The 23427-nt window shown below is 40.1% G+C and overlaps 2 protein-coding genes and 1 long non-coding RNA gene across 3 annotated transcripts; 1 reads left to right on the forward strand and 2 right to left on the reverse strand.

The window, feature by feature from the left end:
• Positions 1-2850: 2850 nt before the first annotated feature.
• On the reverse strand, positions 2851-6341 carry LOC133720925 (probable inactive receptor kinase RLK902). Its single transcript, XM_062147416.1, has 2 exons — positions 4852-6341; positions 2851-3804 (listed from the first exon to the last, which is right to left on the reverse strand). The coding sequence occupies exons 1-2, from the start codon at positions 6113-6115 to the stop codon at positions 3161-3163; spliced, it is 1908 nt and encodes a 635-aa protein (XP_062003400.1). The 5' UTR covers positions 6116-6341; the 3' UTR covers positions 2851-3160.
• Positions 6342-16523: 10182 nt separating this feature from the next.
• LOC133722128 (15.7 kDa heat shock protein, peroxisomal) lies at positions 16524-19983 on the reverse strand. The gene is made up of 2 exons (XM_062148950.1): positions 19727-19983; positions 16524-16990 (listed from the first exon to the last, which is right to left on the reverse strand). Exons 1-2 carry the CDS (start codon positions 19866-19868, stop codon positions 16695-16697), a joined length of 438 nt encoding a protein of 145 aa, XP_062004934.1. The 5' UTR covers positions 19869-19983; the 3' UTR covers positions 16524-16694.
• Positions 17135-19329, forward strand: LOC133722129 (uncharacterized). Its single transcript, XR_009852483.1, has 2 exons — positions 17135-17777; positions 19003-19329. It is a non-coding gene; the product is annotated as an uncharacterized LOC133722129 (long non-coding RNA).
• Positions 19984-23427: the final 3444 nt, after the last annotated feature.

Below are 23427 nucleotides of genomic sequence, written 5' to 3' on the forward strand. Positions count from 1 at the left end.
CTATTTCTCATCCTCTACCTCCATTAACACCACCACCACTACACCAATTTCTACATCTTCATTTATCTCATCAAATTGTCCATCTACTCCACCTACTCAACCCCTAACAAATTACTCAATCATCATTTCCTATCATCATCAAAAGCAACAAGAGCAAGAAGGAGCATCACCACCACTTCCACCACCTTAGAGCATCACCACCATCATCCATCCGGCATACCACGAAACCAATTATCTCTTCTCTTACTCTAGATTTTACTTTGGTGTATTTTTATTATGAAGCTAGTGTGTAATTATGAGTGAGTACTTAATTCTTCTTATATTGAATTGATGTTTGAATATATGGTTAATGCAATTTTCATAAATTTGAGATCAAAAACTGAATGCTTGTATCTAAATCTAGCTAATTTGAATATATTGCATTTGTCATTACATGAACACTGTTTAAAGAGTGGCTAATTTTGGACAGTGAGAGCATGAAAACACACTAGGCGTGCATGTGAAAGTTGTGAGTTTAAATGAACTAGGATTGTTTGTTTGCATGATTCCTTCATCTCTAAGCCCTAAGCACTTACGTTAAGTATTTGGATACCTAATCGGATTTGAATGCATGACTTAAAAAGTACGTACTACACCTGAGAGAGGTTATTTGATATCACGTAAAGAGATTGTCTGTTGTAATACCTAATCAAATGCAATGAAGAGAGGAGATCACTTGTCCCCAAAATATCTGTGTCCACTAACTTAACTTCTCACTAACTCCATTAACTCTCATTAAAAAAAAATATATCAACTCAATCGTCTTATTAGGCTTAGAAAACCCCATCTGTCTTTTAGCATGTTTATAATTTCATCTGGAACTTTTTCTCATTCACATATGTACTTCAGTTTCAAGGGTGATTAGCCAAGACAAATTCTCTCCCCCATGAACCGTTTCACTTGTATTTATCTAAAACATGAATCTTCTCTCTCTTTGAGAATGGAATTGGACATTATGTATGTATTTATGTCAATCAATTCACTAATCACTAAAGAATGGTTCTTAATTTGAAAGCCTTAGCTAAAACAACAGTTTTTCCTTCTGATTAACTTCTAGGTCTTTGCAAATCATTAAAAACTAGACCTATTTAATTATTCTCCAGTTCATATGAGATAAGGTGGTGTGGTCGAGCCAAAAACTAAAGTCTTTGGAACTGATTTGAATCGACTGTGATACTTGTTTTGACTCAACAAGAGGGAAAAATATGTAAGATAGTTGAGGAAGACAACAATTTTTTTTTCTTTTTCTTTTCAATAAGAGTTGATAGAATTATAGGATGTCCCTACCCTAAATTTTAGGGCCTAGGGTAGGGTCAGGCTGGACTTAGTCAAAGTCAACGAAACTTAGGGCCGGATTGAGGCTTCAATATGTAAGCCCTTACCCGCCCTTAAGCCCCATCGTATAAGAGTCAAAAGGGTTAGGTCGGGCCAGCCTTCCAAATAGGGCCTACCTAATATTATAAATATTAGTTAAGGTAGTTTTTTTTTTTTTTTGATCAGGTAGTTAGCTGTTAGTAACTCACACACCCATGCAGTGGTATCCCAGCGCCAGGACACCTGCACTGACATTGCGGCGAAAGCCAGACTAATCCACTGCATCGCAGACGCACGAATCCAAAGGATTCCTCAAATCTGCTGGCCACGGGATGGAGCTGGGATTCGAACGCTAGACCTGGGGGTTCCAGACTAGGCCGTTCGACTAACACACCACACCACGTGGTTTAGTTAAGGTAGTTATATAATAATTAGGGCTAAATACGAGTTAGTACCCTGTGGTTTAGGTCCAAAATCAATTCAGTCCCTGGACTTCTAATTTCATCAAAAACACCCCTGCACTATCAATTTTGATCTAATAGGTCCAATTTGTTAATATTCTGTTATGGGTTCAAGTTATAGTTGGATTATTTGTTGAAAAACTATTTATTTTTAATAGTAGGACTCACTCCTAAATTGACTATGCAGACCACCTCGACACCACATCATAAAACATAGGTCATATATGAGCCACGTTAACAAGTTAAATAACTCAATTGTCGGAAAACTAACAAATTGGACCTATTAGATCAAAATTGAAAGTGCAGGGGTGTTTTTGATGAAATTAGAAGTTCAGGGACTGAATTGATTTTGGACCTAAACCACAGGGTAGTAATTTGTATTTAGCCCTAATAATTATCTCTTCAAATCTCCAAAATTACTTGTTGTTTAATAAAGAAAATAAATATTAAAGAAAATAAAGCTTCTTAAATCAATTACAAAATAATAAAAGGATAAGTTGTATGTGGATAAAAAAAATGAACATATTTAGAAAATAAAAAAAATAGAATATTGTTAAGGCTTCAATGGCCGAGCTTCATTTTCATTGCCCTTACTCTATCCTATTTGGAAAAAGGCCAAGCCGACCCGTCCAAATGCAAAGGTCGGGCCGGGCAGGCTTGAAATGGGCTTAGAACGTTAGGGCCGAATGACCCTTTGTGAAGTTAGTGGGCATGTGTCAAATTATCAATCACGTGACGTAATTGGCACAAATATTTTAGAGACGATCTCCTCCCAATCTCGTTTTTCTCCAACTAGCCGTGGTACAAAATTAATTTTTTTTTCTTTTCTTCAAAGGAGTATAAAACTTTCATCCCATTAAGGCACTTTTAGATATCTGTCCCAGGTAAAATCAAGAAAGAAAAAACCACCGTACTTCCATTAACCCAAATAGAGGCAAGTAAACTCAAACAAGCTGAAATGAAATATCAATGAAGGTAAATACTCGCTAGAGCATTCTAAATCATATCTAAAAGTTGCATTGAGCACAATGCCATATGGAATAGAGGCAAGAGCACCACTCTGATATTCAGAATTTGCAACGCAGACCACCGCGTCATAAATAAGAATACTGATATCCCCCTCCAAATACAGCATAAAAAAAAGTACAACATAAAGAGTAAAATAAAGGAGGATTAAAGAATATTACTAGAAGAAAATAAGTATGAAGGTGAAAACCAAAATGCGAAAAGGAGGATCCTGTCTGTAATTTTGTTTTAGGATAAACCAAGAATAAACAAATGATTAATCATGCCTGAGCCTGACAAGTAGAGCAACACAGGAAGAATGCCGAACTTTCTTCAATCCTTTACTTGATGTGTGTGTCAGTTGAGAAATACTGCTGAGAAATCCCATCATCCACCTGATTTTCATCTTGTCCATGCTTCAAGCTGGCACTATAAAGCTCCTCAATCTGGCTAGTCACTTCAGCCATTGAAGGCCGCTTATCAGGGTGCTGAACAGTACATTCAAGTGCAATCTGTAAAATCTGAACCATTTCGTCCTCAACATTCTGGTACCTGAGAAGCTCAAGGTCAAACACCTCCACAGTCCACTCCTCTCGAACAACAGAGTGAACCCATCTTGGAAGGTCTACTCCTTCCTCAGTCATGAGGGATTGGGTTGGAGGCTTCCCTGTAAGCAGCTCCAATAGCAACACACCAAAGCTGTAAACATCTGCCTTTTGGGTTACTTTATTAGTATCTGTGACTTCTGGAGCACGATAACCAGAAATGCGGTTGGGAGTAGCGGTTGGGCTTGCAAACTGAGCAAGGCAAAAGTCAGAGACGCGAGCTTCATAAGACGAAGAGAGAAGAATGTTTGAAGATTTGATGTTTCCATGGGAGATTGTGGGACCATGAGAGTGCAAGTATGTGATTGCACGAGCAGCTCCGACAGCAATGCCACACCTTGTTTCCCAATTCAATGGAGTTCTTCCAGAGCCTCTGTTTCCTGTGATGAAAAATTGAAGCAATGAAATGATAGAAAATAATCCTCAGCATCATTTTTGTCATGGGACATGGGGTCTATCATTATATGGCAAAAAACCCTGAACTTTTATCTTAACTTTTGCTTTTGTTTACCCTTTGCAATGCTAGAGTTAGAAACTTTATTAATAACTGAACAATTACAATAGTGCTCTGTAACCATGTTGCGTTCATATGACTTTATAAGAATACAACAAGTCATAATTTGTTAATGGGAAGCAAATGTTAACTATTTACGATCCTCTAATGAAAATAACATTACAGAAAACAGGGAGAGTACTCATGTCATCAAAATATTATTAAGAATAAAGGTGCCAGAAGTTCAACTTAACTGATCAATCTTTTCCTATCAGCAATTTCATACTGGAAAAATAATCCTTTAATGAAAAGACTCCACCACAACCTAATTAAAAGTATGATATGATATTAAAAGGCATACAGCAGGTTTTTATTTTATAGAACTGTTGCTTGGATGTAGGACTAACTGCAACTGTATTAGGCACCATGGCAGGGAACTACTGCCACATCTCCAAACACATTCTTTTTTACAAATACGTAGCCATTACCTTCCTAAGTGACTCAGTATTATGCTTCTACAATGTAAAAAAAAAATGCCTAAGAGATGGCTTCCAACACTAGTGTTCAACAAATGCAAATTCATCTTAAATATTTAGTATATAGCCACTTCAAATAGATATATCTAATGTTCCTCATTCTTTCTAAAAACTAATTTAGTCCTATTTTTAAATCCAAGTCCTTTAATTCCTTTTGTTTCATCCAGAAACAGGGCTGTCAATGTTGATAAGATATAGTTCGTTTTCAGGTTTTGAATTTGAATAAGGAACTTTGGTACTAAAAAATGGCAGCTTGACTATAGCCTACAATTGCATTATAGGATCCAAATCCCATATGGACAAAAACAAAAAAAAATCAGAAATAAGTAAAGCTGCAACAACTAACAGAACAGCAAAAACTTAATGAAACAAATGGAAGCCAAGAAAGAAATGCTCACCATGTAAAAGAGCAGACAAGCTTCCCATAGGCATGTAATCATAAACCAGAAGCTTCTCGTCTCTGCTATAATAGTAAGCCCTGAGTGGCACCAAGTTCACATGATCCATATTCCCAATCTGATCAATCTTCTCCTTAAATTGGTTGTCCGATACAGTCACTTCCTTCAACCTCTTCACTGCCATGGCCACCCCCATTTCCAAAGCCGCCTTATACGCCGTCCCGAAAGTCCCCTTCCCAAGTACCTCAGCCGATGCCCTCAACAAATCCTCCAAATCAAACACCTTCACCGCATTCCCAAAAAACACCAAGTTCTTACCACTCACACTCCCTTTTTGGCCAGAAGAGTAATCAGCACTCGAACGCTCGGTATCCAATGATCTCTTTGGGACTTCAACCGCCGGAACACGCCGCGGCGCAGCATAATTAGCACCCTTTTCCCCATTTTTCTTTCTTCCACACAAAAAGTACAAAATGGCAACAATGATAAAAAATCCAATTACGCAACCTATCACGATCCCTGCAATTGCTCCACCTGACAACTTCTTCTTACTCCCACTCCCACTCCCACTCTCAGTCCCATTACAGGCCGTCATCGGCTTCCCGCACAGCTGCAAGTTCCCTGCAAAGGCACCCACCGGCCAGCGGGAAAGCTTTGCGGGTACCGACCCGTTTAGCCGGTTATAAGATACATTGAACTGTCCAAGAGCCGGCATATCCAACTCCGGGATTGACCCATTAAGCTGGTTCTCCTCCAAATGCAGGGACACCAACCTCGTCAAATTATTAAACCGGGGAGAAATTTCACCGGAAAAGTTATTCTGAGAGATATGCAACCTCTCCAGGCTCTGCAAACCGAAGATAAAGTCAGGAATTGGACCCGAAAACCTGTTACCTGTCAAGTAGAGGTTGTGCAGATTGACGAGGTTGACAAAGTCGGGAGGAATTGAGCCGTAAAGCGCGTTTTTGCGGAGAGACAGAGCTTGGAGTTGGGTCAAGTTGCCGAGACCGAGAGGCAGCGGGCCATTGAGTCCCCAACCGGGAGCGCGTAACTCAGTGACTCGGTCCGACAAGCACGTCACACCAGACCAAGAACAGGGGTTGGTCTCCGTCACATTCCAAAACGTCGAGCGGCCTCCAACGTTATCTCGGAAACTCAACAGAGCCTGTCTGTCGGAAGCCAGATCGTAGCTGGCGGCCAAGGTGAGACAAGTACACAACACCACCAAGACAGTAGTCGCGAAGGCCGGTTTGGGAGGCTTCATGATTTTTCAGTTGGGAAATAGTCAAAAACAAAAAAAAGTGGGTTGTGATGCTGTGAGAAAAGGGTCTGGTGGGTTTGTGTTTGAATTTGAATCTGTGGTTTAGGTAGAGAGAAAGAGAAGGAGGAAGAAGAAGAAGAAAGTAAGACGAAGAAGAAGAGGGTAGAGGAGAAGTTGAAAGAGGACGACTGTGGCAGTTGCGTTGTATTAAAGGCCCCGCAAAAGCAGAAATCGAAATGGGAAGGTTTTTAAAAGCGTTGTTTGCTGAGTTGTAAATTGTAATATATTAAAATCACGAGAAGGAGGGGGCCGTGATTCTGTGCGTGGCGGTGTAAATGCGGCCATTATGAGCCCCACTGACCTTTTCTTTAAAAAGAATTATGGAAAATGGTTGACATTTTCAATCAAAAGCCAATCAAGGAAGCTTCAAGTGGGCCCGGCGGAACGCCTTTGCTTTTGAACCTTTCCCGAGGGCATGGGTTTGGGGGTTCTAATTTTGGTAATATGATTGATTTTGGGGAGTTTTGTCTTATTAATTTTGATTAAAGGGAAAATTAGGGGCATTGAAATTTGATTAGGATTTTGGTATTTTTGGGGCATCTACGTGGAAGGAAAAGGGTTGATTGCACACACGTCTTTCTTGGTTTGATTTGATCTTTTCCTACATACACAATAAAAAAGTTTCTTTTTTAATCACAAACAATAATATTAGATTGGAGTCTCCAAAGATTTTTCTTTTTAATTTTAAGTATGAAACCATTTAGTAGATGACATGATGGTATGTTAATTGTCAAAATTGTTTTTTTTTTTTTTTTTTTTTTTAAGGTACAAGGTCGGCATATGATCATCACTAGAGTAAGGAATCAAAATATGATTTTCTTTTCTTGCCCTAAAATTACTCAGAAATGTCTTGCTCATTAGGGATGGATTGTAATTAGATGCAAACTTACATTTTAATCCTGCATCTTTAATGTAGTAATTATTCGGTGCTTGTAGTCTACCACACGATTGGTATGGGCTTATAGGATATTGACATTTTGGTTGAGCTCAATATAAGGAATAAAAAACTAAAAATAAAAATAAAAATTAATCAACAACAAGTATTTATCATGTCAACCAATCACATTAGCCTCAAAACGCCTCATTGCGCCTTCTAGTGAGGTGAAAGAACTACACTGGCTAAAAGCACTATACTGTAACAACTATATTGCAAGTTAGTAACTTCATCGTTAATCAATTGAATGATTTCTCTTTTGATCCCAAAAAAAAAAAAAAACAAGAATGAATCAACCGTATCCAAAAACGCAACTGCATATATAATAATGATACATGAACATATTTTCGAAGTGGATACACCTTGATTATCTCACTTTCGGTGGGGTAATAACTCGATGGTGATTGTTTCGATTATAAAGGAAAAATAATTTGCCAAGTAATGACGGCTCATTGAGTCACGTATATAATTCCATTTGAATGGACATCTTGTGCATATCAAACATATTTCCTTTCTTTTTCCTTTCTGCCAAAATGTAATCCAACCTTAAGATAACCAATCAACTGATTTTGAAAAACCATACAACAACTACAACAATTCTAAATCAAACACTAACCCTACCTTTCAGATCACCAGCCTTTTCCTAATGACTCAAATATTTCCTCGTTGGCCACCATACAACAACTCAAACTATTGCATCAAAACTTGAAAAACCAAAAGGAAACTGAAAAATGACTAATCAGATTGTAAGCATAAATTTCCCTAAGCGAGTATGCAGCATAAAAAATATCTGTACATTTAACTATAAGAATCAAGAAAGAGAATGGAAAAAGTAAGTAAAAATAGGAATAGCAAAAGAAAGGTACTGCTCCTGGTAATTTGCTTTGAAAAGCTCTTTTTTGCCACAATCTTCATTCTTTGTAGCTTCAACTCCCTGTTGGAGTGCACAAAGATTAGTAGCTTTAAATTATTTAAGGGAAAAAATCACAAACAGTGCATGACCTATGAGCCACTAATAACTTTCATATCTCAAGTTTAAAAAATATCATATTGGTACCTGGACTTTTCACCCCAACCCAAGATACCTGGGATTCACTTCGCCGTTAAGGGGGTTAACTCTTCAAGGGCAAATCTGTCCTTCCATGTCTTCCCGCCAATTTAGAACAAGAGGTAATAAGCATTAACTACAAATTGTTATATTTCTTTCCCGTGCACAAAGACCAGAGATACGGTTTCTGTGCGATCACTGTTCATTTATGTCAAGGACATAAAGGACAGTTAAACTTCTATGAAATTACAAAAATTGCCACTCACTATATCACGATATACATCAGTTCTCTCTCTCTCTCTCTCTCTCAAATCCATTTCTCCCCAAAATCAAAACCTCTATTTCAGCGGCGAAGCAACAAAGCAAGGTTCTGGCGGCAAAGCAACAGATTGAGGCTCCGGCGGCGAAGCAACAGAATGAGGATCATGAGGTGAAGCCACAGATCGAGGCTCTGGCGGCGAAGCAACAGATCTAGGCTACGGCGGCACTAGGCCTTGAAGGTCAGTAGCCAAAGAAATTTCTAGTTATTGAGGGTCAATAGATATAGTCTCTGATTACTGATTAATTGTTTGGTTTGGTTATTGAGAAATCCAAAGAAAGTGAATAACGAATTTATGCAGCTAGCTAGGTTACTAGATTTGAGATCTAATTAACTTTCTGATACAGTACAGTTAGGGTTAGGATGAGAAGATGCATGAGGCTATTTAGAAATGGTGAAAAATTTCAATTGCAGTTAAGCATAGTGAAGAGTGAGTAGCGATCATGGTCTTGCAGGAGTTTTCTGTTGCACTCAAGTTGATTGTAACAACCGTTGAAGATGACAGTAACGGCAAATCCGCTGTCGACCAGCATTCTTCCCATTGACCACTTGTCGAGTATTGCATCGATTAAGAATGGGTCGTCGTGTGGGAGGTGCACACCTCGCTCTTCCTCCTCGCAGAATGTTGTGGCTTCCCAGCCAGATTTTGGTAGTTTAGCGGATCTCTCATAGCGGATATTGCAGATTTTCTTTGGGTGGTTGGCGCGTGCATAACGCTTTCTTGCCCTGTGTGAGATATTGCTGATGGGGGCAGCGTCGCGATTGTGTTGATACGACGCAGTAGCTCAATGTTGGCGACTATTGGTGCTGGTTGGCAGACCTTGAATTGTTCCAGCTTGCCGTCACGGTAGAGTGTCTCAATCTAAGTCTTTAGGGCATTGCAACTGTTAGTGTTGTGATCGCTATCCTCTTGGTACTTGCACCACTTACCAGTGTTTCTTGGTTTTCCTACCCTTGGGAACTTTTGCAATGGTGGCGGAGGGATTTGGTCTTTGCACTGATCATAAATTTCTTCATAGGAAGTAGTGAGTACCGTGAACACTGCATACCGCTGGGAGGATGCCGCCTGTTGTTGCGGTTGTCGTTATGGAAAGACTGATTACTCTTGTTGTGATATTGCTAATCTTTCTGCCGCTTATCCTGATAGTTTCCTTGCTGCCAATCTCTTTTCTTGTCGTTCAAGGGCATAGCGGAAGATTTGTTGCCAGTTTTCTGCTGAGAGGAGGAAGGCTGAGTTGTTTCGGAGGGGGTTTGGGGTGGCGGTGGCTCCTCATCATATGTAATGTACTCTACCTGTGCGTGGACAATAGCCTCGCCCATGACGTGGTCATATGCCGCGTTTAGGCAGTTGTAATTGAGATGGTACATGAATGGTCCCTTTAACAGCCCTTGTTTGAAGGCTGCCAGTTCCATTGTCTTGTCAAGGTCGTGGCATCGAGATGCAGAGGCCCTCCATCTTGTGACGAATGTCTTCATTGATTCCTCAGCGCCCTGTTTGACACTAAACTGCTGGCTGTTATTGTGATATCCATTTGCCAAGAGGATGAACCACGACAAGAAAGCATTTGACAACGCGTAGAACGAATAGATGGATTTGGGTGGGCTCTCGAAGAACAACTCATTGCCTCGCTATCCAGCGTTTCACTGAATAGGTGACACAAGGTGGCGTCGTCGAAGCTCTTGTTATTAGTTACCTTCTTGAACGTGTCTATGTGGACGGAGGGGTCCGTGAGGCCGTAGTATTGAGCAATTTTGGGCATTTTTTCATACGTTGGCCTGAAGACTTGCAAGATTCTGGCTGCAAATGGACCTGGCCTTGTTGCGAAAAGTGGGTTTTGGATTGGCACTGGGGCGCCTGCCTCCGCCCTGACTAATCTCTCTTCCAACTGCTTCATTTTTTTCAGGATCAAGGCGGTGGCGTTAGGTCTTGTTTGTGAATTTCGTGGAACCTGGTTTATGTGTTGCCTGGGGGCTAGCGAACTTCCCACCGTTCTTGCCTGTCCCATGTTGCGGTTGGCGCGTGGTTGTGACTATGCTTTCTGTTCCAACATTAATCGTGGCGGAATAGGTAGGCCAAATCCTGCCAGCTCGGTTCAGCGGTAAGTCCATCTGTATTACTGGTGATGGCCGGCCTCATCCTTATTTCAACGTTTAGACTGGCTCTCACACTTTGTGAGTTCTCGCTCCACGCTGGGGTGGCATTTGCTTCTAGCGCCTTCTTTAGGTCGTCGAATTTGGACAGCAGTGTGGCCACTTTTTTCTGGGCTTCGACCTTTTCTCTTCTTTCTTGCTCTCGTTTTCTATTTGCCTTGTGAAGATCCGCTAGTGCTAGCTCTAGCTTACCAGCGAGGTCATTTCCTTGTAGCTAATGGCTATTGCCAGGCTGATTTTCCACCGCTGATTGGGTGTGCAGACTTAGAGGGGTATCTTGAGGTTCAACGCTGGGGTTGACCGAAGTGTTGAAGAGTGTACGGTTAACAGTAACCACAGGGTTAATGGGTTGGGGATTGACATATTGGTCTGCTTACCCATCGGCGATTTCCCGGCTACCGTTAGTCATTGTGGATTATGATGGGATGACCTTTTGCTCAAGGATTCCCACAAACGGCACCAATGTTAATGTCTAAGATTCAGCTAAATCTTTTTAACGTTGATCCAAGTCCGGACCACTATTGAAGATGTCTCAACGCTAACGTCACCTGTCAAGTAAAATACAAAGGACATCAGAGGGAGACCGCGGTTGGCGGTCTTCTCTGCTCCAATGCCTAAGTCAGTCAATGTATTTATGTTGACAGAATAACGTTAGGTAAGTAATAAATGCGTAGTCAATGAGGAGAGAGGAGTGGACCTTTTATAGGTGAGGGAGAGACTGATCTCTTCGTTGTTTTCTATGTGGGATTGATGTGCTTTAGTTCCCAGCTTCTGATACTTCAGCGAGGTTATCTTGGCACGGCGCGTGACAGCGCGTTAGAGGTGATCTCGGGGTGAGCTGGAGCTCAGGTGATAGCCTGCTTGGCGGCGTTTCCGTAGGTCACACCCTTGACGGTTGTTAGTGCCGCTGGCGGCAGTATAAGCGTGGCTCATTATAGCTAATTATGCTTAGGCAAATGCTCATGTAAGTACAATCACCAACTTCATTCCCAACATCAATCAAACACAACGATTGAAGAATTCCAGATGGAGACAAAAAAAAAGTTATATATATATATATATATATATATATATATATATATATATATATATATATATATATCGGACAAACCCCTAAACTGTAGACAGTAACATTGAAACCCTAAAATAATTTCCACTTTCTTGACTAAATGATTCTCTTCCATTTTACCAACAATACAGTATAAAGAAGACAAAAGCAAAGCTTTTAGAAGGGGGACCATTTCGTTTACCTGAATATCTAGGTGGCTCCCCATTGACCTGAAAATATCTCCAATAGATGGGTTCCCCCATGGGTACTAGCACGACCGAATCTTCTGCTTTCTTCTGTACAGTTCTGTTCAACCTGTGAGAGAATCGAATCTCTCTAAGTGCATATAAGATCTAAGAGATGGGAAGAGATTCCTTTTCTGAACTTTGTAAGAGTAGTAAGAAATTTTGACTGACCCAATTTGGGGAGGGGGGTGAAGTTTTAGGGTTGACGACTGGTAGTGAAAGGATAGATGTGCCCTTGAAAAGTTAACCCCATTAACAGCGAAGTGAAAAGTCCAAGTATCAATATGATATTTTTTTGAACTTGAGGTATGAAAGTTGTTAGTGGCTCATAGGTCAGGCACTGTTTGTGATTTTTTCCCATTATTTAAATGCAAACTTGTGCCTTTATTCATGATTCAAACATAACCTAAAGAACACATTGGAAGGAAAACAGTGGAAAAATGTGGTACGCAAAATTCATGAAGCAACGGAAATTAGATATCCACTATGAAAGTTGCTCCATTTGTTAAGCTTGTTGCAGAACATATGTAGACATAAGGTTATTTAGTGCAGATTTTAATATAGGTTTCAGTTGCTTGAACTGCATCTAGAATGCTATTAAGCTCTACCTGCATTACATAGCAAGCACAACAATAGATCAACTGTAAGCAACTTTATATACTTGATTGTTTCTAGCTAAATACATATTACTGGAGTTAGGATAAAGAGAACACAGAGCCAATATTTTGATGACCTGAAGGGTATGTGTGTCATCATCCAAGAGTTGTTTAGAGAAACTATAGGTTTTGAGGGACAGAACAATCTACCCTCAAGAGGGGTAGCATATAAGAAGCTCAATCTACCCTCAGTGAAACAAAGATATGTAGGGAAAGCTTTCTAGATGATTTTTATCATGCAGTTATTTAGATTCCGAACGGGGAATAAATGCTGCATGCAGATTACAAAATCATTTGCAATTTTTCATTCTTTCTTTCTTAGCTTAGCCACTATTTCTCTACGTACCACTGATCTATATCAAAAATCTACTTGGCAAGCTCATAGAATTAGGGATGGCAATGGGGTGGGTTGGGGATGGGGATCACAATACCATCCCCATCCCCAGGATCATTCTCTACCCCCGTCCCCGCCTCAATCCCCAATAAAAATTTATTGGGGATTCCCCGTCCCCATCCCCATCCCCACTGGGGACTAAGCCTCCAAACCCGCCCCAAATCCCCAATAAGAATTTAATAAATAAAATAATTTTTTCTCATATTGAATTTTTTAAAATCAAAATCTACAACAAATAAATTTAAAACATGATTAAATTCATAAATCATAATTCAGTGAGTGTAAAAGTCAAAATACCATTAAAGTAAAAGTGTAGCCAGTAAAGTAAAGTAGTAAATGTATCTATTTGTAATTTATATTATAACAAATAAATTAAAAAATATATAAGTTAAATATATATGTATATATTATTGGGGCGGGTTTGGGGATGTGGATCACAATATCATCCCTGCCCCATCCCCAATCTTAGATAGCGGGGATTGGGGATCCCCATCCTCATTCCTCATTTGTCCCCGAATTCTCCCCCCATTAGGCGCAGGTATCCAATGGAGCTCCACCCCACTGGGGATTTTTGCCATCCCTACATAGAATCAGATGCTTATAGAAAAATCGACTTTGAGTTTGACATGTTCTGGCAGTTGGTCGCCAAGTTGTGCATCATCCATTCAACACCTAGTCTACATCTTCAACTACAGAGGATCGTCCACCATGTACAAACGATGCTCTGATACCAAAACTGGTGTAGCACAAAAGAAATTAAATTTAGAAAGTGATAGAAGCTACCAGCTTCACACCAGAAGTGTTTTAGGAATCACTCCTAGACATAAATTAGAAAAATTCCAGCTTCACACCGGCCTGTGACATCACACCAAACTGACCAAAGGTGTCTTGGAATCTCCAAGTTAACCCATGTCTCACACACAAGCAGAAAATTCGAACTGAGATTTTTTACTATTTAGTTCTGCTTCGAAGCTTACAAATAGATGTTTAACTTATGGAAGCATTACATAGATCATTAGCAACCCTTAAACTAATGCTCTTTGGAATTATAAAAGACATAACTGATACACTCAATACATTGAACGTGTTAACACAAGAAAAATCAAAAGGCATAACCTAAAATGAAGCATTTATTTCAGAATCAAGGAAAAGTTCTTGGTTGTATTGTGATTAGTAAATGGATGACCTTATTTTATATAATATGACTTAGCTCCTGCATCAGGGCATCATTAACTAAAATGACCAAACTAGAATGAAAGCCTTTGAAGGTAGAACCAGAACAAGTGATATGATTTCATAACTTTCAGAATCTTTAGCATGATACATTATACAGGTAATGTACCTAGACAACAACAGAAACCAACAAGACTGCATTTGGAATTTATCACTCCTACAATTGGACCTTGATATGATATCTGGATCCATATGGTAAATATATTTAAACTATACAGTGGAAGCTTATAATACTGGTATATGATCAATTCATCTCAGGAAATCGTCCTAAGCAGTATGTGAATAAAATCAAGAAGTTTGTCAGTTGGGTAGAATCCCTTGATCAGAAATTACAATCAGTTAGGCTTGGACCAACAGAAGATGTCTTTTATCTGATCAATTCAAAATGACATCTTCTTATAGTAGATATTTCAAAATGACAACACAAGCTCATGGATTCTAACATAGTAGATATTTCAAAATGACAACACAAGAAGACCAAATACCAGTTTGAATTTCATAGAGCAAACATGGACAAGTAACACCATTTCCCTGTACAATCAGAGGCTTAGTCTAAGTAACTTCTCATAAACCCTTCTTCTGGCTGGATGCCAAACTTTTCTTTCTACTATATAAAACCCAGCAAAGAAAAAAAAAATCTATTATCTGTATGAACATAAAAGCTACATTCTTCAGATGTACAGATATCATTAGCTAAGCCACTAAACCATGATTACTTAGGCAACAGGGTAAACGTCCATGTATAGCATAAAAATTCCACTACCCCACTTTTTCATAGTTTGTATTAATATTTGTTAGACAATGCATGCTATAGCTTCTAACAATACACATCTAAGATGTTCATTGTTCTACTGGATTACTAGAACAGCTTAATTATCTTGAGTTTGACTTCCCTAAAAGTAGATTTGTGATCATAATAATTCATTGGGCTAAATACAAATTACTACCCTGTGGTTTAGGTTCAAAATCAATTCAGTCTCTGAACTTCTAATTTCATCAAAAACACCCCTGCACTTTCAATTTTGATCTAATAGGTCCAATTTGTTAGTTTTCCGACAATTGAGTTATTTAACTTGTTAATGTGGATCATATATGGCCTATGTTTTATGATGTGGTGTCGAGGTGGTCTGCATTGTCAATTTAGGAGTGAGTCCTACTATTAAAAATAAATAGTTTTTCAACAAATAATCCAACTATTTGAAAGAATATTAACGAATTAGACCTATTAGATCAAAATTGAAAGTGCAGGGGTGTTTTTGATGAAATTAGAAGTTTAGGGACTGAATTGATTTTGGACCTAAACCACACGGTACTAACTAGTATTTAGCCCTAATTCATTTGCTAGTTAAAACATATTTGATCAGCAGCATAGATATGGCTGGCAAGCTGTCACGAGTGAAACAGAACTGAATTTAGCTTTGGATACCCGGGCGAGGGCCTGCTTCAATCAGACACCAATTCTACTTATTTTCATAAATCCATGACACTGCAAATCCTAACAGCTAAGACAAAGAGGGTTGCAGTAAACACAATGTCTATCCCAAATGCCCCAAAACAATAAAAAAATAAAATAAAATAAAAAGTACATAAGCTCCTTTACAAAGAAAATCCTAATTGAACGTTTCCTTAAAGAAATTAAAGATATAAGACTGGAAAACGGACAAAAGAAAAAGGTACCGTCTTTGAACTGGAAGGAGGTAAGAAACAAAATCGGATTGTCAAGTACGGCGACATTTGCGATGTCCACAGCGCTCATTGCGACGAAGATTCAAGGTCAGTGTCACTGTGCCAGTTTTGTGTATGGACAAACTGAAGCATTCATCGAAACCCACAACAGGAATTGTATTTGGCACGAGTTTTGACCATCGATCATTCAGCGGTAATCAAGTACTGGGGCAGCAAGGGCTCCAATCGAAATAAGGATATGGCATTTATAAATTAAAGTCCCAAGGGTATGCAAATCCTTGTCTCTCGCTTTGAACAAGATGGATAAGAGTGGCAGAGTCAGATTCTACATCAATATTATGAGTAAATGTTCATCTCAGCAGCAATTTGAAAGACCCCCATCGCATATATTTTGTGACAGCCAGTAATGATTGACATAGTAAATATATTTTGATGTTACTGAACCAAGGCTAATTGCTGTTTAATAAAAAAAAGTCTCGACGAGTTTAGTATTAGAAATGAATATCCGTAGGATTAAGATCTTGGAATGAAAGAATGCCATTCCCTGGTTCCTTAAAAGGGCTAACTTGAGCAACAACTCATTGATGGTTGAAGGAGACATTATCCGTGTGTGTGTGTGTGTGTGTGGAAGTTCAAATGAAATATAATTGAGTGATCCTCATCGAGTTCATATGTATATTACATGCTTAAGTTGATACATGTTTATTTGATTATTAAACATGTGCTGTAGCCGTAGCACAATACATATGCATATTCTCAGCAGCAACTAGCAGCAAGCAGGCTAGCTAGGGTGACATATATGCTTTTATTAGAGCTTGCTAGTAATATTGATATTTCGCACTCTGGATGGTTTAGGGGTAGCATCTTTTGGTACAAGAATGGTGAGCACACCATTCTCCACCTGAGCTTTAATCTGATCCACCTTCACATTATCCGGCAGTTCAATTTCCCGAGAAAACTCTGGTAATGATTTCCCGGCCGTCCCTCTCTCCGCCACGTGCCAAACAATGTCTTTTCCATTGGCCTCCTCTTTCCCACCTTCCCCTTTTATCTGCAAAATGTTGCCTTCTTCGATCTGCACCTTTATCTCTTCCTTCCTAAAACCTATATGTCTCGGTCAAAATATAATACAGAATTCAGCAAACAAACTCACATAAACATCCCAGTAACAAAAATGGTTCAGTCCTTAAAACCCATCAGAGAGAAAGACTTGTTTGATCTCTCAAATTGGTAAACTAAGGCTTAGTTTGGGATTGATTTTGGAGCTGCTTTTGAACCTGCTTCTGCTTTTGGGCTTATGCTATGCTGTTTGGTAAATTGTCTAGAAGCAGCTTTTGGTCCGAATTGATTCTCCTAGAAGCTGAAATTGAGAAGCAGCCAAGTACCAGCTTTGGGAAGCTGCTTCTGTGGAAACACGGAGTGAATAGGGATTCATTAAATGAAATTTACTCTTTTTTCCTATTATGTCCTCATCTTTTCTATGACTTACCTTTGACCCAGATAAGTTTTTGTTATGCATTCGGGTTCTCTCTTCCCAGCCTCCTCTGCCGTCAAAGCTCATTGCATCTGCTTCTCTCTTCCCATCGATCGATCTCTCATGTGTCTTCAAAACCCGATTCCGTCGCTTCTCTCTTCCCATCGATCGATCTCTCCTCTGTCTTCAAAACCCGATTCCGTCGCTTCTCTCTTCCCATCGATCGATCTCTCCTCTGCCGTCAAAGCTCAAAATTAAAGCTTCTCTCTGCCGTCAAAGCTCAAAACTGAAGCTTCTCTCTTCCCATCGATCGATCTCTCCTGTGTCTTCAAAACCCGATTCCGTCGCTCCTCCCCCACACGCCCCAAACCCAAAGCATTCCCGGACCCCAGCTTCTTCAACCTCCTTTCGTACCTGGTAAGCTCCTCATCAGAACACTCTCCACATCTTCCTTGTTTTTCCTCCTCCCAGCATCTGGTCGAAGAGGTTTGATGAATTTCCTAATCTTAATTTTTTTTTTTTGTATCCTAGAACAAGAATTTCTAAAACAAATACTACTTGGTATAGAATGATGCTGACTACATATATCATTTACAATTTACGTACGGGAATGTTATAGCCTTTGCCATTTTCTGTGTGTTAATATTGTGGTTAATTTATTAGTACATAATTAAGTTCTTGACCATGAATTAATGGAAGGCAATTCTAAGTTGCAATTAATTAATTTCAGGTCTCTAGTCTGGTTGTGTTCCTTCAGTTGTGAATTCATGTTGTTTGGAAATTCGTGTTTAGTTTGTATGTTTGGTATACTTGCTTGTTCACCCAAAACTGAAAACTAGATGACTGATGTGCAATCTTATGGCAGGGGAAGTGAATATGTAGAAATTAATGTAGCCATAGATAGCCTTCATTCAACAATGATAAACATGTGATGCTTGTTAGCAATGAAGCAAAAAACTTGCCTTTGTCCCAATCCGTTATCAGGATGATAGCTGTCGGCTTACATCTGTTGGTATTTTCTGTTCTACTACTGTTTTTCATCAAACTGTAAATCATGACTTGATTTTAGAAATACAGCATGAAAGTTAAGAATTTGGAAAACTGGGCAGTTGAGGGAGGTATCAAACAAGGTTCATAATGCAGAACTGAAGTTGTTCTTTTTTAATGTGATTTGGGGTGTTCAATGGATGTCATGATCAGATTAAACCATTTTGGATCAGTTCAACAATTTGGAATAACTATTATTGAAGATTTATTAGAGTTGAAAGTCAGGGATTTGTTCTCAAAGTATGAAACCTGAAAAGTAGTCATTACCAATCAACTTTCTTTATTGTTTACCTCATAAACCAACACCCTACATTTTTTTGGTCTTGAAATGGAAGTGAGAATTGAAATGTTACTAAATTGACCTGCAAATAATGCTTCAGTTTCTCTGCATAGTTTGGGTCAATTTGGTTTTTGGTGATTCTTATTGGTTTACCTTACTGAGTGTATGAGTATGGACCTTTTTGTTTGCTTCTGTAGATAAAAAAGGAAATGGACTTAACAAACATAATAGTATCCCTGTTAAAGCTCTGTATTAATCCAGCCTTTTCTCTTGTTTGTATTAATCCAGCCTTTTCTCTTGTTTGTATTAATCCAGCCTAGTCATACAATCCGGCGAAAACCCCACTGACATGAGCGGCGCAGGGAACCGAGTAGTGAAGAGATGGAGGATAATGAACATGATGGAGATGGTCCGGGAAGACAAGAAATGGAGGTGTTAAGAAATGCAATTGCACAAAGTCTAATGAATGCATCTACTTAGCATTTAGTTGCAAATTTCAAGTGACTTTAATTTATTTTGTGTAATGGTTCCCGTTGAACTATGGTCGGGAAATTAATCCAAATATTCTTGACTTATTTTGTGTAATAGTAAAACATAATATGCATATTGAAGAGTTAAAAGTAAATCTTTTATTCGGTCCAACCAAGGGTACAAGAATAATACATGAGAAATTTTTTTATTTGGTATAGTTACATAATCAAAAAACAAAATTATGTATTTTAGTAGCATATCTTAGCATGTATGCCCATTTTAGTAATTATACCCAGTCAAAGCACTTTTGCCTTGCAACTTACCAAACACCTATAAATTGCTTTTCGTTCTCACAGCACTTTTAAAAACAGTTTACCAAACACCTCAGCTGCTTCCTCTCACAGCAAGTTCGGAAGTGCTTCCTCTCACAGCAAGTCCGGAAGTGCTTCCTCTCACAGCACAGCAATCCCAAACTAAGCCTAAACGTGATACAAAGCCCCACAAGTACAAAAGATCAATGGCAGATGAGCTCAAATAAAAACCCAATGAAAAGTAAAGAGTGGGGTACCTGGAACATTGAATTTGAATATGTGGGCAGTTGGGGATTCAAGCCAGTCCATGAGTGCCGTAGAACCGGACCAGCGCTCTCGGAAAACTGGAGGACTCCAGAGGAATCGCGTGAATGGGTGCCCAAATAGGCCGTCAGCCATTGTTTGTTTGCTCTGTTTCTGAAGGGTGTCTGTTGTGTTGTGAAAATGGAGCAAAAGAAGAAGATGGTGTGGATTGCTTTAAAAACTTCATGGGAGTGATCCCAGAAGGTTCTATTTGGACCTTTTTATGACCGTCAGTCTTATCTGCTTCCTTGGTGGTCTACAATACAACATTCGCGAACTTTGAGCAGCGATAGCGTACGGCCACAAGTTGTGGCCCACAACTATTATTATCTTGGTAAATCTATGACCAGGATTGATATATTTTCTTTCATTAACTATTCGCTAATAAGGAAAAAAAAGAAAAACCCTAGAGAGAGAGCGGCTGAGAGCCTCTCGTTCTGTGACTGTCTCCTTCTGCAATTTCGCGCTCGTCCGGCGGCCCATGATGTCGAGCGGGCCTTTGTGCTCTACCGGCTTCTTTGTGCGGCTGCCGGACAGGTAATCTAAAGGCGGGCTCCGAGGCAGCGGTTTTCTGGATGGTGTGCTCGTAGTTCTGGTAGCTTTTGTCTCGCCGGCGGTCTGGGGCGGCATCTCTGCGTTCATGGCGGTGCAGTGTGGCATCTTCATTCTGTGGGTTGACTGCTGCTGTGAATCGAGGATCGGTGACGGCGATGGAGGCTCTTGGTGAACTGCATCGGTTTTGTGCCTCGGGCAATCTTAGGGAGTGGTCTCGGGTTGCTCAGTCTTCAGACGTTTTGGAGTTTCACGGTGGTCGACATTGGAGTGACTGGGCTTCGGGTTGCAACGGTGACGACGACACCGGAAGGGATGGTGCGGAGCGGCGGCACGTGCAGTGGATGACGTCTTGGGTCGGGTTGGGCTGGTTTGCTAGGGCTTGGGTGATGGTGTCCTTGGGCTGTTCCTTTTTGGGCCTCTATAAATTGGGCCTGTTTGTTTTAGGCTTGCATTATGTTAGTAGCTTTGTTTACTTCCAATAATCCCCTAAGTATTTTTAGGGACCCATGCACTTTTTGTGCTTCTAGCGGATCTTCTAGAGTAGTACCGAAGGAAGATTCATGCTATTTCGAATGTATTTAATGTCAAATGAGTGCCCTAGTTTTTACGTACCACTGTGGGTACTAGCACAACTTCTTGCCTACCCCTATTGGTAGCGGGAGGGTATGTAATGATCAATATAGTGGCTTTTTGCCTTGATTCAAAAAAAAAAAAAAAAGAACATTTATATTTGACGTTATAAAAGAAAAATGCCTCGACTCTCCCCAAACCCTAAGCTCTGGAGCTCTGCGCTTCATCAATGGCAGCCGGCGTCGGCCTCCCTCCTAAGCCATTTATTTATGGCCCTCCAACGCCGATCTTATACGGCGACCACCAAATCGAGCCTGTAGAGTTTCATCACAATGTTTGCTTTGCGTCGGAGTACAGTAAATGATGTGGAGATTGCTTGGGGATCTAATCCGATGAGACCCAAGACTGGATGGGTGCGAGAATGGGATTTTTCGATTCGCCCTGGTAGGGCGCGGCTCAAATCGGACCTGATCTGGGTTGGAGGAGCATATACTGGAGCAGCGATGGCTAGTCTCTTATCTGACCCAATTATGGCGGTTGCAGGGAACCGGGGTGCTGATCAAGGTGGTCTGAAAACCATAGGTGACTGGTGGAGACAAGTTTCCGATCCCCATACCAGAATGAGGGGCATTGGTGCACTCCAACCTGTAAGCGTTACCGGTGTGGTCACTAGGCCGATCGGAGTTGTGCATGCTGGCGGGGCAAATGGTGTCCGATATGCAAAGGGGACGGCGACGAACTCTCATTCAATGGCTGCGGCAGAGGGTGAATGTATACATCATCTGGATCGCGCAGTGACGAGACCTTCTGTGTCCGGGATTGGTGGTGCGGCCGGTGGAGGGGTGCCCAAATCTGGTTAGGTGCCTAGATCAATTGTATGGCCCAAATCGCTTTGGTGGCCCAATTGTTTTTGGGTGTCCAATTTCTTTTGGGTGCCCAAACAAAATTGGGTGCCAAAACTTACTCCGGATTTGAAGATCAAAGTTTTGGGATCTAATTCTAGGGGGTTTCGAATTTGGGATCCAGGAGGCTGGACCCAACTAAACCTCTTAGTCCTAACTTGGATGGCGAGGAGAGATTTTAGTTTCTTGTTGAACTATGCCTATGTACTATGTTCTAGTTTTTTCATAGTTATAGACTTGCTTTCATTTGTGAGCACTGATTGTCTAATGAGTGGTGCTAGCATGCCACGTCCTAGACTTGCCCATAGATGGCAAGGGAAGGTATGTATCCGTGCCATTCTGGCTTGAGTTAAATGAAAGTTGTCTGGTTTGATTCAAAAATAAGGAAAAAAAAAACAAAAACAAAAACAAAAAAACAAGTGCATTAGCTAATAAGTGGGGGTATAGACTTTCTTGTTTCGGGCCTAATGTTTAGAGCAAGTCTACCTGTTGGATTTTAGGTCAAAAAACTGTTCACTTTTTATTATACTCAAATACGTACTTACTTTTTTTTTCCGTATGTTTTTGATCAATTATACTACTAAATATAGTTTTTGGTTATAATTTTCCTTATTTATATGTTATACAATAAAATAAAATAAGATAAACATCCGTCTAGGTGTTATTAGGCTGGTATTTTGTGCCGAGAAAAACCGTACCAACAGCATCCGTGACTTGGAAGGTTTTGTTGAATAAATATTAGCTAAGATGGGGGAGCAAAATATGGCATGGTGCCATCCAACCTCGGAAAAGTTTAGTGACTTGGAAGGTTTTGTTGAATCGAATTCCTACAGATGACCTACTCCAACGAAGAGGATCAGTCCTATGCTCACGATGCCAATTGTGCAAATCTAACTCTGAAAGCACAAGTCATCTCTTTGTTACATGTGAGGCTTCTCTCTTGATCTGGCATTGGGTGGTATCTCTTTTCAGACTTCGTTTTGATCCAGGTATGTCATTAGTTGACCTGCTAGAAGGCAACTTCGTTTCTAGCCTCTCTATTTCCTCCAAGCTACTTTGGTATATTTCTTTTTGCAATATCCTTTGGAGTTTTTGGATGGAGCGTAACAGATTAAAGCATGATGGAGGTGACTTTAATGAGGTGAATTTTAAACAGAGGTTGATCTTGTCTTTTAAGGAATCAGCATCTCTGGTTTTTACCCCTTCTTCTAACCCCCAGTCTCTGCCAATTTTTGTGCTTCTAGGTCTTTCTCCTTTACGCCCTGCAGCCCCTAGAGTTGTGCAAGTGTTATGGCACCCCCCTCCTATTCATTGGGTGAAAGTAAACACCGATGGATCTTTCCATGGGCCGTCTCTTGCAAGTTATGGTGGGATTTTCCGTACTAGTGAGGCAGAATTTCTAGGAGCCTTCTCTGCCAGGGTTGCAGTGCCTAATGCTCTAGACGCAGAGATGTTAGCTGTCATTGAGGCAGTGCGCTTAGCTTGGACAAATGGGTGGCACAATCTGTGGTTAGAAGTGGATTCTTTGCTTCTGTTAAAGTACTTCAAGGTTCCCTTGTCTGTTCCTTGGCATCTTCGTACAATTTGGGGTAACTGCTTGCAAACAACCCGTCAAATGAATGTTCACA

This window comes from Rosa rugosa, chromosome 7, assembly GCF_958449725.1.
Source record: "Rosa rugosa chromosome 7, drRosRugo1.1, whole genome shotgun sequence".
Classification (NCBI taxonomy): Eukaryota; Viridiplantae; Streptophyta; class Magnoliopsida; order Rosales; family Rosaceae; genus Rosa; species Rosa rugosa.